This window comes from Ursus maritimus, unplaced genomic scaffold (genome assembly GCF_017311325.1).
Source record: "Ursus maritimus isolate PB19 unplaced genomic scaffold, ASM1731132v1 scaffold_16, whole genome shotgun sequence".
NCBI classification, from domain to species: Eukaryota; Metazoa; Chordata; class Mammalia; order Carnivora; family Ursidae; genus Ursus; species Ursus maritimus.
In genome coordinates, this window is record NW_024424008.1 from 59,039,157 (window position 1) to 59,057,628 (window position 18,472).

The following is an 18,472-nucleotide window of genomic DNA, read 5'->3' on the forward strand; positions in this document are numbered from 1 at the left end:
ATTTTTAAAAAGCTCCCCAAGGTGATTTTAATGTGCAGACCGAATAGACAACCACTGGCTTAGAGCATTAGTAATTAAATGTATATCCCTATCATTTAGTTTCTGACATTGATATTTAATTTTCTCATATTTAAGTAAATAAAATGACATGGCTATTTACAGATATTTCTACAAAGGAGGACGTTTGTATGGTTTCAGTTAATTCTGTAGCCTGCGGGTCTGTGCCATAAAGCAGAAATGAGAAGTTTGTTTTCAAATTCTCCGTGAAGGGGTGTCTGTTTTTGTCAGGGGGAAGTGCTGTCAATATTACACAATATAGAATCCCAGAATGTTCAAGGTGAGAGGGACCCTCAAGGCATCTAGTAGAAATAGGGTACACTTTGCAGCCAGTCCTGGCCTGCGATGGCTTATTCGCTCACTGGCTTTGTGAGCGTGGGATGTTCACTTAACCGGTCGGAGCCTCAACTTCGTGATCTCTAAAATTGAGGTGAGCGTGTGCTCTATCTGGTGACAAGCGTGTTTCCTGCGCACGTACGCATGCACACACGTGCACACGCACGCACACACGTGCACACGCACGCGACTTGATTCGCTGCCTCCTCCCTGATCCCGGGATCCATCTGGAGTGACCTCCGGAGCAGGGGCTCCGCCAGAGGCTCCGCGGGGCTGTCTGAGCCTGCAGGACCAGCTGCTGGGAACTGCTTCCTCCCACTCCTCAGGGACCACTTCTCTGGCTCTGCGGGGACTGTTCCATGGCTGGCTGTTTGTCTCCTATGACCTTCCGTGAGCATAACATTTTGTCCGCGGGGTCAGCCGTGCTGGCCAAGCAGAGTGAAGCTGTTCCTGAGACTAGAGAGGAAGATGGCTTCTGGTGGCTACGTGATGGCTGCTTTCGAACCCCTTCTGTCTGCGCCCCAGACTACCCGTGTGCAGGACCCAGACGGCTGCCTTGTGTGTGCAGCTGTCTTCCTGTCTGGTGCTCCTTGGTGTTGAGCAGCGACAATAGGAGACCACTCTCTCTGTCTTAGTTTGGGGTGAGCAGAGGAGAATCACAGAGCTCTTTGATTGTCTTTTTATGAGAGGAAGAGTGGATTTTTGTCTTTTTCCCCACCCTTGTCTCAGATCCTCCAGCATTTGGCTATGACATTATAAGGCCACCTGGTTCTTCTGTTGCACATTCTTTGTGCCTTAGGAAGGAGATTCATGGCTGTTTCTTATTCCTTGGGAAACTTAATGCCTGGGGTCCTGATCTCAGCTGTGGTGTCTCAGTCCCTTGCCACTTGTAAGCCTGCTTTCTAGGTCTGTCCTCAATCTTCATTGTCAGGATTCTGCGTTTATCGCCATCTCTGGACTGATCTCAAGTTTTTGTTGGACATATTTATACTTTCTGCTGCCATTTTTTCTTATTGTTTCTTCTGTCTACTGGAATCTGCACCCTCTTACGAGTAGCGGTAATGGTAGCTCTATTGATTTTTGAGGTGATCGGGATCTCGAAACATTACACTTGGGGGATGGACAGTCTGACTTGTGCTCCTCCGCTAGATTACGAGACTCCTGGGGGTAAGAGCCATGTTTTTCTGCTGAGCATAGTCATAACTATCATTCGTTAGGTATCCACTGTGCACCAGAGGCTTTTCTTTGTTTCAATTAATTTCCATTAAAAATTATGTCTGCATAAGGAATCATATCTCAGAGAGCTTAAGTAAGCTGCCCAAGGTCATCTTGCTAGTGAGTCACTGCGCTGGATTTTGAATGCACTTTGAAATTAAATCTTATTTTCTAAAATCTTGTTTCTAAACTCCTTAAAGGAAGGGACAGATACAGATAAGAGGAATGAGATCTTGGCCTGTGGAACTGTTGAGTAGGGGACAGGTGTGGAGTTGCATTCTTCAAGAAGAGGAGAGAGGTCTGCATATCTTCAAAGCCCCCGTTTTCCCCACTAATATGCTGGCTTGCATACCTGGCGTACGTGGACACTGAGAAACGTACCCTCTGGCTCTCCAGGCAGAAGTCACCCCTGTGGGAGGCTTTGACCCCCATGTGGGTCTTCACGCTATTTTGTTCAGGTCTGAGAGACCCTGAGAGTCCGCAAAGATGTCCCTCACTGATCAGAGCCATTGGTTGAGCAGTCAGGCAAACCAAAGAGGTTTCACTGAATCCACGGTGGTGAGATATTCTGGGGAGTCAGGTGTGTGTGGGTGTCAGCCGTGGCTTGCTGACGAGGAGACACTCTGTGCTCAGCCTCCACGCTTGTGGTTTAGACCCTCAGAACGTGCCCACTGGCTTCGGCAAGCCACAGGAAGTATATAAATGCTTTCCCAAGTTGAAGCTTTGTCGTATATGCCCAGAGAATGTTTTCTTTTTAATGTATTTGGAAACTATAAATTTAACTCCTGCTGGGGAAGAAAAGTAATTGCTTTACAAAAGAAAAAAAGTCAGGTCTTTAAAAGGCTCAACTCCTCTTACAAACATGTGCTTTTTAATGACTGGGAAATTCCTGGTGCAGGAAAAAAATGTCCTTTTTACAAATGAGGTCATTTTGGTCTTTACTGGCCCTGTGCACTCAAGTTCCTGCTTTCTGTTCCATGTTTTGTGACCTGAGGTTATTGGAAGGATAATCCCCTCTGTGCATATTCACTGCTTCTAGGGCGTGTTGCCAAAGAGAAAGTTATCTTAGCTCACCAACTGCCAACCCAGTGCAAGAGGCCCGGGTCCCAGGGGTACTGAGCCAGTGACTGATAATGACTTGGTTTGGGTTGGCCGCGGGTCGAGTTTTGAAAGCACATTTTTCCTGTGCACTAGGACTGCCGTATCTCCTTCGTCCTCAGATTTCTCAACAGTTCTGTTGGTTCTCAGTTCAGACATGATTTTTTTTCCTTAGGTCCATTCTATTTACTCTGCTTTGATTCCATCCTGAAGGGCAGAGACATGCCGGTTCGAAGACTCCTGTTCATCTTTTTAATGTGGTATAAATGAAAAACAGCAGTTGAAAGCATTGACCTCGGACCTATTTCCTTGAACATTGGGAGGCTGATTCCTCCTAAAATTAATTTCTGATTTGGTTTGGCCGAAGGGAAGCCTTAGATGTGCTCAGTGAAGGGGCTTTCCTCAATGGTAGCCTAGAGTAGATTTCAGGGAATGCCCTTGATTTAATCAAAGTTCACTTTCCGCTAGCTTTAGACTAACGCTTTCCTGCCGAGAAGGAGGCGGAAACTTGGAACAGTATTGGGTAGAGAGGTTGCTACCTCCGTCTGGGATGTTTTCATAGAGAGGTGAACAGGGAAGGAGTTCAAGGGAACCTGGACAACAACCTTTGTAGGTTTTTTAAAATTACCAGTTTTTAAGACCTTTGAAGACCTTTCTAGAGCTCATCCAGGTTTGTGTGGTTGATCAGTGGCAGCCCACGAGATTGCTGACTGGCTGCTGCCTCACATCTCGAGAAGAGCATGTCAGAGTCCTTATCGCCCCTAAAATTCCTCCATGGCTATGATGAATCAATCTTTTGATAAGCCCGTGATTGATTATGCTCTGCCCGAGTGACTCTGTGTTTTTATATTTAAAAAAATTCACACTCTTGACACTGAAAATGAGGTTCTTACCATAATTTCTTAATTAAATCTATGTTCTGGGATCTTCACGGCTCCCTGGGTCAGAAACTCCAAGCTCAGGCTCTGTTGCCTACATAAGTCTAAGAAAAATGTCTTGATCTGGAATTAAGAAACTCTATCTTCAGCTGTCATGGAGAGGAGAGGATTCTATCGTTCGATCAGAAACGACTTAGTTATTTGCCGCAGACCCTATTTCTTGCCCGGACCCCATTTCTTGTGGCCCCTGCACGAGGCTTTGGAACCCTTGCTTGGAATCTCTTGGGTCCTTGAGGAAGTCAGGTTTGACTTGGGCACGGCCCAGGTTCCCTTCCGTCACCTCCTCTTCACTGCCCAGGCCGTGGTTTACTGTCGGCAGCCAGTGAATGTTTTATTGAACCTAAGACCCCTATGAAAGAATTGGAAAAAATATAGCCGGGAAATGCTATGCTACTTGAAACTGAGAAATTCTGGGTAATTGCTGAGTGCCTCATATTAGTGCCTATGGGGAAAATACATGGCAAAATGTGTGATGGGTTACTATGGTAAAGCGAACCGCGTATGAGATCAATCAGAAGCTACGAATCTGCCTGTGATGCTCAGAATGGATATGGCACTGATTTGCTGGTAATGTATTGTTTTCTTCTCCTCCTCCTCCTCCAGCCTCAGACAATACAGCAGACTCTCAAGAGGACCCTGCAGTATTACGAGCACCAAGTTATTGGGTAAGTAAAATAGATTTTGGTCATTATTTGGGGGCAAATTAAAGATAATTACTCAAACATAGCTGTTGAGCATTGGTTTTCTGCCACCCAGGTGGGTCTCATTTCATACTGGCTGTGCTCCTAGTGGGGGCTGGGGGCCCATCAGGACCCCTGCAGTGATTTCCTTTGGCCTGTTTGTGTTTAATCCTTTTAAATGAAATTCCCTTTTGGCATTGCCTTTCCCTTTTTTCCCCCCTTGTTGTGTTCTTACCCTCTTATTCCCATCCACCGAATCTGATGATTTTGCCCTGGGAATACGGTAAGGTTTAATGGTACCAACAGAAAGGCTTTAAATGGGATTTTAGAATCCTTTACTAAAGTTTACTCAAAGTCATTACAAGCCTAACGGTTCAGTGAGAGGCACTGGTTTAGAGTCCCATGCTACCTAGTTTTCTTTATTCTTCTGCTTCTTGCCATTGTTGTGATACGGTGTAAAGTAAGAGGGCAAGATGAAGAAACGGGGGCTCTCGGTCTCACCAGCACGTAGAACTTTAAAGTAACTTTAACTGTTTGCAAAGGATTATGGTAACAACTAATCGAGGAGTAGGCGCCATGGATAAATGAGGTAATTTCAGTGATCGTATTCTGTGCATAGAAAGCTCCAAGTAAGTGTGAGGTATGCTTTCGATTGCCTATGGGAGGAAGCAGTTGGAAATATAGAAGCCTAAATTCACTTTCTGAAGCAATCTAGCTTAAAATGAAGGAATCAAACTCATGGACATGAGAGACAGTGCATATTTTTAATTCACATCGTTGATGGTCTCGTATGCGCTACTGTGATTTATTTGTGTAAGAACTTGAAAGAACTTTTGAGGAGTTAAGGTTCACACCCTGGTACTTCTTGAAATGCTGTCAAGCATCATTTAACATTTGGGGCTAATAGTCAATGCCATGGGGATCAAGGATGCACTTTTGGTTATTGGGATGTAGTGTGGTTTTTTTTTTTTTTTAAACAAAAACAGAAGAAAGGAAAATTTGGTGGAAAAATACTCTCGGTACCTAGTACAATGCCATATACTTTAAGTGCTTGGTGATTATGTTAATTGTCATTTCAAAGGGAATTGCTTTGAAACGTTGTCACATCAATTCTCAAAAGTGCAATACTAGGAAAAGCATATTATTTAAACTCATGAGATGGCTTTTAGTTTGAGGCCATTAGTGATTTTAAATGGTTTATCCTAACGGAGGTAAATGATGTCAAATTAATCTCTCCCCACATATTCTAAAATAAAACTTAATCACTCTCATTGGATCTGCTGCTTCCACCGTGTGGTATTTGGATTAAATTAGTCAATATACTTGCACCAGTGTCCTGTGTGTGTTGAGCACTATATACTTGTTTGCTCTTAAGTTTATTATTATTTTTAATATTTTGAAGACAATACCAGTAATCAAATGCAAAGCATTTCCTGGAATAGTGAATGCCCTCTCTGTTTTGTTTTGAAATCCTAACCGGTCCAAGTCTTGTTTGCGAACCGAGCTGTGTCTTCACGGCAAGTTGGAATGGGAGTCCTAGAATGATGATCAGAAGAGGTTAACTAAACTAGATTACCGTAATGAGCAGAAAATTCTTTCTTCCATTAGCAAGATGTGATGTAGGAAAAGACATGAGTGTTTGAAGCCAAGGGCCAAGAAAGAATTCTTGGGATGTCTTTGGTGCAAAAAGGTGGTTTTATTGAAGCACGGGGCCAGGACCCGTGGGCAGAAAGAGCTGCACAGGGGTCATGAGGAGTGGGCTAATTATATACTTTCAAGTTGGGAGGGGGTTGGGGAGAGTGGAAGTCTCTAAGGAAGTCTGGAAGCAAGGTTTCCAGGACCCTGAGGGGGCTAGCTGTTGTTAGGAAAAGGGTGTTTATTATCATCTAGTAAAACCTGAGTTATGGGACCCTTCAGATGTATATCAGTGGGTCATATGCTTGGGGGGGGGGTGATTGCCAACACGTATCTTGGTGCGTAGAGATAAAGGAAGTTTCCAAAGGAATTTTTATAAGTTAAAATAGACTCACAGTGTCCTGGGGGTTGGGCTAAGACTGCCTTTTGTCCTTAGCAAAGCATTGACATCCAGGCAGCCAGGTCCCTAGAGGAAGGTCACTCTGCTGCTTTCAAGGACTTGTCAGTGGGCTGTACGTAGTAAGGAAATTTAATACTTTCTCTTCTGCCTTTGTTTCCCACATCAGGATGGAGTTCTCTAATTTAAGTCACTGCCTCAACTCCCCTGTTTGCTCTGTGTAGACCGAGCGTGCAGTGATTCGTGGCCCTAGAAGGGTCTTCCCTAGTTCTGCCTCTTGCAGACACAGTATAAAGAAAACGGCACACGACTCGGATATGAAGAGGTTCTTCACGTGCGGCTGGTTCCAAAGAGACCCGCGACCCCATTTTCACGGGGTGTGGGTCCTACTCGAAGCACCTGTGCTCACTGCCTGTACTCATGCTGCTCATGAAGAGAGAAGCGCGGGCTGGCAGCAGTGCTGTGACGGGTGCCTTTCGCGACTGTCTTCCCTCTTCCGCCAGTCCTGGCGCCCCCTTCCCTCTCTCCGCTCCCTTTCTCTGCACTACGGCGGGGCCTGCGGTCGGAGAGCATCTACTATGATGCGCTCTTGAATGAAGTATCCACACCTGCGTGCTGTGCCTCTGAGGAACACACAGCTCAAGGCTCTTTATCTCTAAGGACAAGGAATGTGTTTCTTCCAGTTAAAGGGATTTCAGGCAATTGATAAGACCTGCTGAGGATTAGTTTACGTAGTTCTGGGGGGCGGGGTGAGGAGGGGACAGAGGTGGTTTTCCAAATCCCTATAATAGGGCTTTGCCTAAGGTTTGTCTTGAAGTAATTCAGCTTTTAGGTGCCTTAGGATCAGGATGGATAACAAGGAGTACTAGCCCTTTTTTTTTAATTTTTAAAAAAAATTAAATTTTTTAATTAAAAAAATAGAAAGTTTTTTATTTTTTTAAAGAAAAAAATAAATTCATTAGCAGACAGTGTAATATTAGTTTCAGGTGTATAATACAGTGATTCAAGTTTTCTATACATCATGACAAGTGCCCCCTTCATCCCCATCACCTGTTCCCCCATTCCCCACCCACCTCCCCCTGGTGACCATCTGTGTGTTCTCTGTAGTTAAGAGTCTGTTTCTTGGTTTGTCTCTCTCTCTTTCCCCTTGGCTCACTTGTTTTGTGTCTTAAATTCTACATATGAGTGAAATCATATGGTATTTGTCTTTCTCTGACTGACTTACATCCCTTAGCATGATACTCTCTAGCTCCATCCATGTCCAGAAGTGCACTAACCCTCTTTTTTAATTTCTTAAATCAGCCTCTAATCTCTGGCCTCCCAGCCTCCCTTTTCTCTCCTTTAAAACTGCCCTTGGGCCTGCTTTATTTATCAGAGCCTTGGGATTGTCTGCTGCTCCTTGATGCGTTCTTACACCAGTAGTTTGGAGAAACTCTCTGAGGCTTTTTAGTCTCCATGATGTTGACGTGAATGCAGGGAGCAGCTGCTCAAAGGACCACATAGAGGGAGGATTGGGAGGGAGTAACCCCGGGAGCCTCTGTCAGGGAGTGAGACAGACTCTCTGCGCCCCAGGAACTTTGTCTTCAAACATCTGTTCTATTTCTCAACTTGGCCATTCATTCACAGATTTACTCACAGAGACCCATTCAGGTTGTCTCCACTGGCACCGTGGCTTCTAGATTCTTCCCACACCCAATCTAGTGCTGTGGTTTCTACTCCTCTCAACGTGGTATGTCCACCACCGTGAAGTGATTAAACTAATTAGATCATGCCACTTTCTCACATCTGACGCCGGTTTTCGGATGTTAGCGTGCATCAGAATCACCAGCAGGCTTGTTAAAACCCAGGTGGGGGGACTCCACCCCCAGGGCTTCTGACCCCATATATCCCGTGCGCGCAGCAGTTGGCATTTCCAGCGGGTTCCCAGTCAACGCTGCTGCCGGACGCTGTGGGGCCAGGTATTATTTTGTGACATCCCTGCTTTCAACATGTTGTGACTTAACTACGATAGAGCAAAATCTGAACTGCTCTTGCAATCTGCCTCCGCTCCCCTCTCGGACTGTAACCCTCTCTACTTCCCCTTTTCACTGCATGCCTGCCCCGCCAGGCGTCCGTGGGTTTCTCAGCTCCTACTTAGCCTCAGGGCCTCGGCACGTACCATTGCATTTTCCTGGAATGCTCTATCCCCTTGGGTGCATGGGTTACTTTTCTTCTAAGTTCAGGTCTCTGTTTAAACGTCTTTATCTTCAGAAAAATGTACTCCCGCCACCCAATCTAGGGAAACCTTCCAGTCCCTACTTCATCTCCAAAACTGATCATTTTCTTTCTGTTCGTCTTGGTTATTCCTTTCCCTAGTGCTCATCAGAGCTTATATTGTTGACTTATCTAAATGATTTACTTCTACGTTCCTATGCCTTTGTAATTGCTTGGTTCGTGGGAGGGACTAACACGGGTTTTTTTGGGGTGAATAAATGAAAGAAATGCACCCTTCAGGTATGTACACGAAGATATGCATACAGTGGAGAAAAAGAGCCAATTGTGCTTGGAAGGGGGTATGAAAGGAGGGCTGGAAATTCTCTCCAGGATCTCCTGCAGTTCTGGTGCCCAGAGCCTTTCCTGTGGAGCATAAATTTTGCTGATTTATTTGCTTAATTTCTCATTTATGCTTAATGTTCTGCTGCTGTGTGTCAGATTGACTTTGCGGTAAGTTTCTTTTCACATTTTTTTTTTCCGGTAAACTGCACGAGCGCACTCACCCGAACAGCGTCCTGTTGATGCAGAATCATCTTCTTGCCTCCATGTAAAATGAGGAAAGGGGCGCTGAGCAAACATCTTCACGCTCGTCTCTGTAACTCAGGCTTCTAGGGGATGGGTTCGCTTCTTGGACAGTGTGGCTTGGAAAGAACAGTGGGAAACAAGAGGGGTGGACAGGAGGCAGGCCGGGTTCACCTTCAGAATTCAAAGGCACCAGGATTGAGGGAAGTCTGGTCTATGAGGACTCTTTCCTCTGATGTCATTTTTACCATTATGCTGTGTCCCTCCGTGTCCCTGTGCATCTTTGTCCTGTGGTTTAGAGCTGAGGGCTGGGAAAATGTGCCTCTGCAGTAGACAAAGCATGTAGCAGGTTAACTAGATTTAAAGTCAGATTCTGCCTTTGAATGATTTAGGGCACATGACCTAACCTTCCTGAGCCTCCATTTTCTCATTTTTAAGATGGTGGTAATAGCAGGGTCGGTTGGGCTGACACGAAATGAAATGCTGATAACATCAGGTCCTATGGTCACGTAAAGTACTACAGTGCCTGCTACACAGAAGTAATCCGTATGTTCACTGAACCATTATTTTTGCCACTCTAGTCTCTGACTCCTCTGCCCCTCGGTGTTTGTCTTTCCCTGTGCCCTCCCACTGCATTATTGCTCTGTCCTCCTTGAGTCTGTAGAAGTTTAGAACCCTTTATTTACCATCAGGAGCCAAACATGCTCTGTTGGTCTTCTAGCTGCGGCTTCTTGGTATAGAGAGTTTGGATATTTTTTTTTTCTTCATTTAAATTTCTGCCTCTCGAGTGCCTCACCAGCCACTCTCACTTGTGTTTACGTGACCCCTGCCCATCTGAAGCTCCCAAGGATGGATTAGCACGACAGTGCAAAGCAGAGATGTCTTTAAAACTACGATTGGAAAACACATGATGATCCGGCTTCCTGGGATGTAATGTTCAATCATTATATGTTTTAAAAACTGAAGTATGAAGAAATATATGTTCAGAATCATGCTACCCCTTTTGTACTTTTTTTTTTTTTTTTTTGCCAGAATAAGGATCATTATGCTGATATCACAGGTGGGCCTGCTGCCAACCTTCCGTTAGTTGGGGACGACATTTCCTCTAGTCATCTAAACTTAAATTCCGTTATTCCAATTATCACTGTGGGCCCCGTGTTTGTTTTGTACAGCCAACCTTCTGTTCTTTTTCTCTTTGGACGATTGAATAGGGATTAAGCTACAATAATTTCCATAGAATATGAGAAGTGGGTGAACCCTGATTACTCTGGGAAACAAACTTTAATGGTATTATTTTCACTGTCCTGGTCAGATTCTGTGGCTATCAATATGTTATCTAAAAAAGGCTCTAGCTTCCTTGTCATTTACATAGAATATCTATCTGAATGAATAAAAACAATGTTAGATAGAAGCTATTGCCTATTGATCACTCTTTTTGAAGCAATGTACTGGGCACTTTACATCTCATGTTTTAATGTAATCCTGACCATCTATTTCATAAGATCATGGTATAAAGCTCATTTACAGATAAGGAAATTGAGGCTGTGAGAAAAAATACTTTGTCTAAGGTCATTCCAGTTAAAATGAGGGAACCGAATTTTACAAATAACCCTGTATTTGTCTGTTTTTAATATCTGCCTTCCCCATTCCACCATATATTGAGTGATTCCTGCATTCTGGAAACTAATAGACATTTTTGCCAACCTGGTTTATTGGGGTCTGATCTCGGTGAGGCGTGCAAACACAAGGCCATGTTATTTTTTCTCTTCAGTCATTTCAACCATGCGAGGATGGGTCCCCTTTGATGCTAGCTTGGGCAGATTGCCCTGATTTCTGGGAATTTCCAGGGAGTATGAACTCCACTCCAGAGGAGTTCACATCTTCAGTCCCGTATCCAATCTCACCCTTCCACCCCTCTCTGCCTGTGTCGGCCTTGTCCTGAGGGACTGGGAATGCAGTGTAGAGGGGGTATCCTGTGGTTTTTCACTCCTGGGGCCAGGCTGCCCCTTTCTGGGTTCCTCTATCTTCTGATGGATTGTATCAGGCAGGAATGAAATGGAAAATGGCAGGAAGCTTGTTAAATTCACTGATGGTTGGAACAGTCCTGTCTTGGCTGTGGTGTCCTTAGGTGCATATATGGGTTCTGCCTTGACTGTGTCAGATGCCCCACTCTTGGCCCTGAGGATTGGACCCCACAGTCTCGCTGGTGGGATCCCTCTCCTGCTGGCAGCCTCTAGATAGGGAAGGCAGTCAGCAGGAACAACGAAAGCGCCCTCTCTTTCCTAGTATCTCCCTCACCCATGGGAAACTCCTATTGTTTGCCAAATAGAGGTATGGTAGGCTGCTCTCGTTGGCTTCTCTCTTTTCCCTGTTAATAACTTTCTGGAACCACCTCCCTCAGCTGTTCATGGTGGGATGTGATACCCAGCCCCCAATCTCAAGCAGGGGTGGACCCTCTGTCCCCAGCTGGGCTTCTGCAGAAGACTTGTCCTTTCTCTTTTTATTGCTTTTTCTTGGAGGAGAGGGGAGAGATGATAACAGCAGTATCTTCCTAGACCAGTTCCTCTTCTGAGGATTGCTTTTCAAATTTGTTTCATTCCTTTGTCTTTGTAATCTGGCAGCGGCAGTGAAACGGCTACTCTTGGGGAACGCGGGAGCCTTAGGTCCCTAGTATTTTTAGCGTTGGTGCCTTAGTTCCAATCCGGAGGCAGCTAGAGAAGTTCCAGGCAACACCTGATGACACAGGCATTTCTTCATTCTGTCCTCTCAAGAACTCATGGNNGTATCTCCATTTTATGAGGGAGGCAAGTTAGACCCACAGAGAGCAGGTCACCTGCCCCGAGTCTGAGATAGACAGTGGTAAAACCATATTCAAGTTCTGTCGGACTCCAAATGCTTCCTTAGTGAGTTTGTCACCCATGCGCCACATTCCTATCTTCTTGGCTGTGCTGGAGGTTAAGACGTGTTGACTTTTAACACCGCGCCCGTGCACCAAGTAAGTACCGTGAATCATGCTCTTTGCTCAAGGAAACCCTCGCGGTGGAAACTGAGGGATCTTCTGGTTCTCCTCATTTATGTTTTTTCACACACGGCTTCCTTATTAATGACGGCCTCCGCTTCCCGGTCCACACCGCTAATGCTGATGTTAGCGGTGCCTTATGCCAGAAATGGAGTCTAAAACCTGCGGTTATTTTAAAATGCGATTACACCGGGGCACAGACCGCGTGTGCTTGTGTGTACGTAGACAAGTGCATTCGCAGATGGTTTAAAAGTGGTCTCCGTATGCTAATTTTGTTTTCTGCTTAGTTACAGGGATGCAGAAAGGGATTTCCACAATATCTCCAACAGATGCTCCTATGCAGACCATTCCAACAAAGAGGAAATTGAAGACGTCTCAGGAATTCTTCAGTGTGCTGCTAATATACTCGGTATATTAACTATATATTAATATGGGTGAGAGAATGAGGGGAAGGGGGAAAGTAAGGTATAAACGTTTCGTTTTCTACTGACGGGAGGTTTAGAGGCGAAGGCAAATGAAGACGAAGACCTTGTCTTCAAGTGGTTTAGTTTTGACAATCCTGGGGTTGTTTAAGTGCGGATGACACTCCTGCCACTGACTTGGAGGTTGAAACACGTAACGATAAGAATACTCACACCCCAGGGAGACCTGGAGTTCGTATGTTGGTTTTAGCCTCCTGTGATCCATATTTTTCTGGCTCTTACACTCGACTTAAGTTGGGGATCTTCCTTTCCGAGCCCATGATTTCTAATATGTTAGGATTTCTAAAATTACTATCGCTCTGCTGTTGGTGAGAGGCCGTGGTTGGAGCGGGAGGGCGAGGGGGGCTCGTACCTTCTCACAGCGGACTCGGCAGCTCAGAGGCAGCCGGGCAGGTCATCTACTGAGGTCTTTGTCCGTGTGTGTGTGTGCCCGTCCGTCGTCCGTCTTGAAGATCCTAGTGTTCACGACAGCAGGACGGTTGCTGGGTGTTCCCGAGGTGGCTGAGGGGTGGTGTTAGAAGCTGCGCTAGCTTACTGCCTGATGTTCCTGGTGTGCGAGTTACGTTGCGCTGTGTGCAGACTACATATCCTAGCAGGGGTATTTTTTGCCCTAATGTCTTGCGTGAGTTTTTAGTTAAAAAAAAAAAAAATCAACAAAAAACTTTTTCAGTTTTGGGGGGAATTCCCCCCTTTTCCTTATTACTCAGACAGGAATCTGTGGAGGGTTGGTAGGGAAAAACAAATCTTAGTGACCGGCTCCGGGTAGACCTCAGAATCCCCTTTCCCTCAGGGTCCGATGACGAAGACCAGGCAAACTTGTTTGCCTGATTTTCTTTTCCCCTCAGAGTAAGTGCTTTCTTGGGAGACCTTGGAGTCCCTCCTACAGATTCCAGGTGACCTCAAACCATGAGTCTAGCAGATTTTTCTAAACATACTTGACTCCCAGAGGTAGATTTGGCTTTTACACTGGAGCCTTGATAATATCTACCCATTGATAATACTTTCATCCTGGGTAAACACAAAATATTCTATTAAGAACATGGACTTTGGGATGCCTACATGGCTCAGTCAGTGAAGTGTCTGTCTTTGGCTCAGGTCACGATCTCAGGGTCCTGGGATCAAGTGCCACATCGGGCTTCCTGCTCAGGGGGAGTCTGCTTCTCCCTCTCCCTGCTGTTCCCCCTGCTTGTGCTCACTCTTTCTCTCAAATAAATACATAAAATCTTCAAAAAAAAATGGACCTTTTGTGAGGGCTGGTTTGTCTATAATACAAGCAAAGGAGTGATGGACAGTGAAAAGGAGGAAGCCCAAGGTTTTACTTACCTTAGTCTTACTACAACTGCAGGGATGTCCTTCTACCTGAGTGAACTTAATTATCACAGAAGAAGAGGAATGAGAATAAATGGGGCATGGGGCTCGGCATTACCCAAGAGCTGTTCACAGTTTTCTGATTTTTTCCCAAGAATTGTCCATCAGTTTTGGGAAAAAAAAAAGACCAGAATAAGGTTGCTAACTTTATCAAGTAAGGATAATTTACCAAAGTAACATTCATTTCTCTTGAGACCTGGTGGGTTAAGATGATGCCCCATGAAGGGGTGCATGAGCATCTTGGCGGACAGGTTTACTATTTTGAAAAGCGGTTTTTGACTTCCTCAGTTTGTAAATATTTCACTGCGCCTCACATCTCCTTGCCTTATGCTCCCCACCTTGCCAATGAGAAGGGGTGGGACATGTTCACGATAAATCTAGGAGGATGTTAAAGGCGTCCGCAATGGCTCGTACCTGGTTGTGCTCAAGTCCCACAAACTGTAGGTCCGACTGTTGGATGAGGCAACCCCCAGGGGGCACTGTTGGCCCAGCACAGCTCTGTGGCCTGGAGCTGCCTGGAGTAGCAGATCAAGTAGTGAGAAGAGCACGTGCAGGGTGCTTGCTGCCTGATGGTATTAGCGGAAGAGTGGTTTTAAGTTAGGTGCTTATGGTTTAGAAGGTGACTCTACAGCAGGGTTTGGGTTTCATAAATACTGAGTTTGTCTAGACAAGAGAGTGGCAGGCAGAGTGCTATCTGATGATATTAGGGAAAGAGTGGTTTTAAGAGGTGAGAGAGATTAGATTTTTTTTAAAGATTTTTATTTATTTATTAGAGAATGAGAGAGAACATGAGCCAGGGGGAGGAGAAGAGGGAGAAGCAGACCCCGCTGAGCTGGGAGCCTGACGTGAGGCTGTACCCTGGGACTCCAGGATTATGACCTGAGCCAAAGCCAAACTGATGGACAATTCTTGAAAATTATTTAACCAACTGAGCCACCCAGGTGCCCCGAGACATTAGATTTTATTTTCCCCTTAGTAATAACGCGTCGTTCTTAAAATGTAAAAAGCATAATCTTGTAGAACATAAATTTCTGAAGAATAAAACGAAAGGTCTGCCATCTGTTGTGCAGAGACTGGCGTGGGCCAGACAGGCGATGATGTGCCTGGGCGTTATCCGTTCTCTCCTGAGTAATGGTGTTTCATGACCCTTGCAGTGTAGACTGCCAGAGGACAAAGGTAAGAGCTTTCCTGGTCAGAGTCCATGAAAGCTTTGTTTTCAACAAGTCGCTGAACCATGATTGATCTCGGCTTGCTCAGATTTCCTCTTGTTAAAGGACGTTTACATTCCCCTGTGCAGTCATTTATGAGGTCACCTCCATGAGCGGAAAAGCACGACACAAGAAAGGAGGCCATCTTTTGAGTGAGGGAGTTTGGCATGAGACGAGAGCGTCTCAACCAGGGTCAGAGAATCCTTCTAGGTGGATACCAGAGGGCGACTTTCCAACAGTATGGTTTACAGTCCTTGCCTTTGGGATGCATTGTTAGAATACGGGTGGATTGGGATGGGGGAATGCATCCTTCTCTCCCCTTCTTAACAAGGAGGTTGTGGTAGAGATGAGAAATGCGTGTGTTCACTCATCTGTATGTTACTTACACTTACTATCAAGAAAGATTGAAAGTCCTTACATCAGGAGCTAGGACTAGGAAGTCAGTTTTTCTTCTTTCAAGATGACCTTAGCTATCCGCTTAGTATGTATTCCGCTACAGGGTTTGATCAAATGCTGGCTTTCTAGGTTGAAGTTTGCACTGAGTGGTTGGCCTGCAATGAAAAGAAGGACCTGAGAGTGGGAGGAATCTTGCTGCAGAAAACCAGCTTGGCCTCTGTCCTGCATTTCTTCTGTTGCTTCCTCCCTAGGACTCCCCGCAAACGCATGTGTGTTATGGAGCGGTTCATGCCCCTACTGGTAACGGGACAGAATTGTTTCCAGATCAACATGTTTCCATTTATTTCCCCCCCCTCCTTTTTTTTTTGGCTTAGAAACTGGTTGTTGCTATTTTTTTTTGTCTTCTCATTTACAAATTAGGGCTATTAAGTACAGACTTCTCAGGGTCCGCTATTCGCCTCGTTTTGGTGTTCCGGCTGTCCCTTTGGTGATGTAGGACCATTCTCCAAAGAGGCTTTTAAACTCTGGGAAAGACTATACAGGGAAAGATAGCTGCGAACTCTGCCCTCCCTGCTGGAGGCTTTCTGTGTGAAATTTACTGCTTTATTTGGAATACATCTTCTGCTCACCAAAATGATCTAATTTTAGTTGCCTGAAAAATTATGGCTTTTCCAGTCGTAATCTGCAAAGCCCATTTTTAGCTCCAATTAAAAGTAGTAAAATGTATTTATATTCTTAGGTGTGACACTGAGTATTTTCTTGGATATCGAAATGCTTGAATGGTGCAAGGGAGTATCTATGAAAAAGCATTAAAGCATCAATATCGTGTTTCCGTGTTTGTTGCTGAAGTGTTAGCTCCTGGTCCTGTGGCTTGGACGTAGGTGATGTTGGGGAACAGAGACGGCGGAGGGAGAGTTAAGGGAGGACAGTAAATTGCGTAGCTTTCTTATATAATGCACTGCAAAATCAGTGAAGGTTTCGGTCATTTGAGTTGTTTTCTTTTGGCTTTTTCTTATCAACAGAAGGACAGACACCAAACTACTTGTGTGCGCTCGGTTGTTTCCTTGCAACAAAGTAACCCTCTCTGTTCAGAAGGGCATCAATGGTGTGTCTCCCTAAATAGGCAGGGTGACAAGGGCCTTAATCAGCTTGGAGCAATGCCTTCCCGTGGCCCCCTTTTAGACTTGGAGATAGCAAAAAAGATGTTAACGTGGCCTTAAGTTTGGTCCTGTACTTGGTGGGGCCATTTCAGTTCTGGCCAGTTTGACTTCTGTTGAAGGAGTTGTGGGTGTGGCGGTTGGAGAGCATCTGTCTGGTGCTGTAGGACGGAGGAGATGGTGTAGGAGAAAGGTCCTTGCCCAGCAGGCTAGAAATCAGATCTGAGTGCTCTGGGTAATTCACTTACTGGGGACGGAGAGCAAACTCGGGGTTGCTGTTGCAGGAACAGCAGTTACTTAATGAGTATTTGCAAAGTGTAGTTGCCTGCTGCTTTTGCCAAGTGCATTTTCTCTCCAAATACTCGCAAGGACATGAACGGTGAAAGAGTATTCATCCAACTTTTCTCTCTTTTAAAGGTCTAATGGGAGAGTGGGGCTTTATTGTATCCAAAAAAACCTTAGCATGTCTCAAGTCAGAATCAGGAGCGATGTCATGGTGATACTCGTTGGGAGAGTGCTAATGAGGATGGAGGATCTGGCCTTCGGGGCTTGGACCTCGAGGCTTCTTTCTGGCATCAGGGACTCCAAAATACTTGGAATGCAGAGCTCCCTGTACGGCGGATGTCATTCCAGAATTATTAGCAGATATAGAGATTTTTGGTGTTTTTATAAGCAATAATTTGTTGTTTATAGGTTAACTTGTATGTGCTTTCTGGTTTATATTGTGATTTGGAATGTGCATTTAGCAGCCTTCTAAATGACCATAAAACTGCAAAGGATTAGTTAGCCTTACTTAGGGTTAAGATTACTTTGGGGGTTTTCTTGGAATAACTCTTACACATACTCCCATTCACTAAACAATTATAGGATTAATGTATTTAGAATCTTGGAGAACCAGTTGGTACAATAACCACTTAATATTTTCATTGATGAATTGAAATCAATAGCAACAGATACATTCTAATATAATTCTTGCTGCTGTAACTTGATAACCGATTCTTTCTCTTTTACTAAAAGTAAATCATGTCAGTATCTTTATGAAATGAATTAGAGTTAGGGTGTTTGGCGGAGACTCGATTTATTGATTGATTTAATAATGGTATTATAGTAGTGGTTCAGAGCAAAAATGAGCCAGAGTATTTGGGTTGAATTTGCAGCTTAGCTACTTAGTGGTTGTATGGATTGGAACGGATTACTTAATCTTTCCCATACTTCACATTTCTCACTTTGTAAGATGGTTATAATATAGCTACTTACCTCCTTTGGTTGTTAGGAAGACGAAATAATTTAATTTATACAAAGTACTTAAGGCAGCCTGAGAAATAACAAATATTACACAAGTGTTTGCTCTTAGTATTGGATATGCACAGAATGAAACTTGCATCAGCCCTGGGAGGTCTATATTGCTCACTTCGTGGGTGAGGAGATGGATACTTTGGGATGTTAACTTGTTAGGTTTCTTTGTCTGCTGGGAGGAGCCACAGAAGCAGGATTTAAACCCAGGTCAGTGTGATTCCAAACCTCTTGTTCTTTCCAGTGCTTCATGCTGCCTTCCAGACAGTCCTTGGACAGAGACGCACTTTCTATCCCCTCTCTCTTGCCAATTGCACAAGTCTCGCTGGGTCTGTGAACTGTGCGTATTTGACTTAGTTCATTACTGTTCGAAAGTGTACCTGGGATATTTGCTTCTGTGCGACAGGGAGTATCCAAA

The 18,472-nt window shown here is 44.8% G+C and overlaps 1 protein-coding gene across 1 annotated transcript in view; it reads left to right on the top strand.

Annotated features, from left to right (window-relative positions):
• GUCY1A2 (guanylate cyclase 1 soluble subunit alpha 2) overlaps nt 1-18,472 on the top strand; it is a 297,496-nt gene that overhangs the window by 25,630 nt on the left and 253,394 nt on the right. The window contains 2 exon segments of the mRNA XM_040631268.1: nt 4,248-4,309; nt 12,438-12,559. Coding sequence (XP_040487202.1) covers nt 4,248-4,309; nt 12,438-12,559 — 184 coding nt within the window.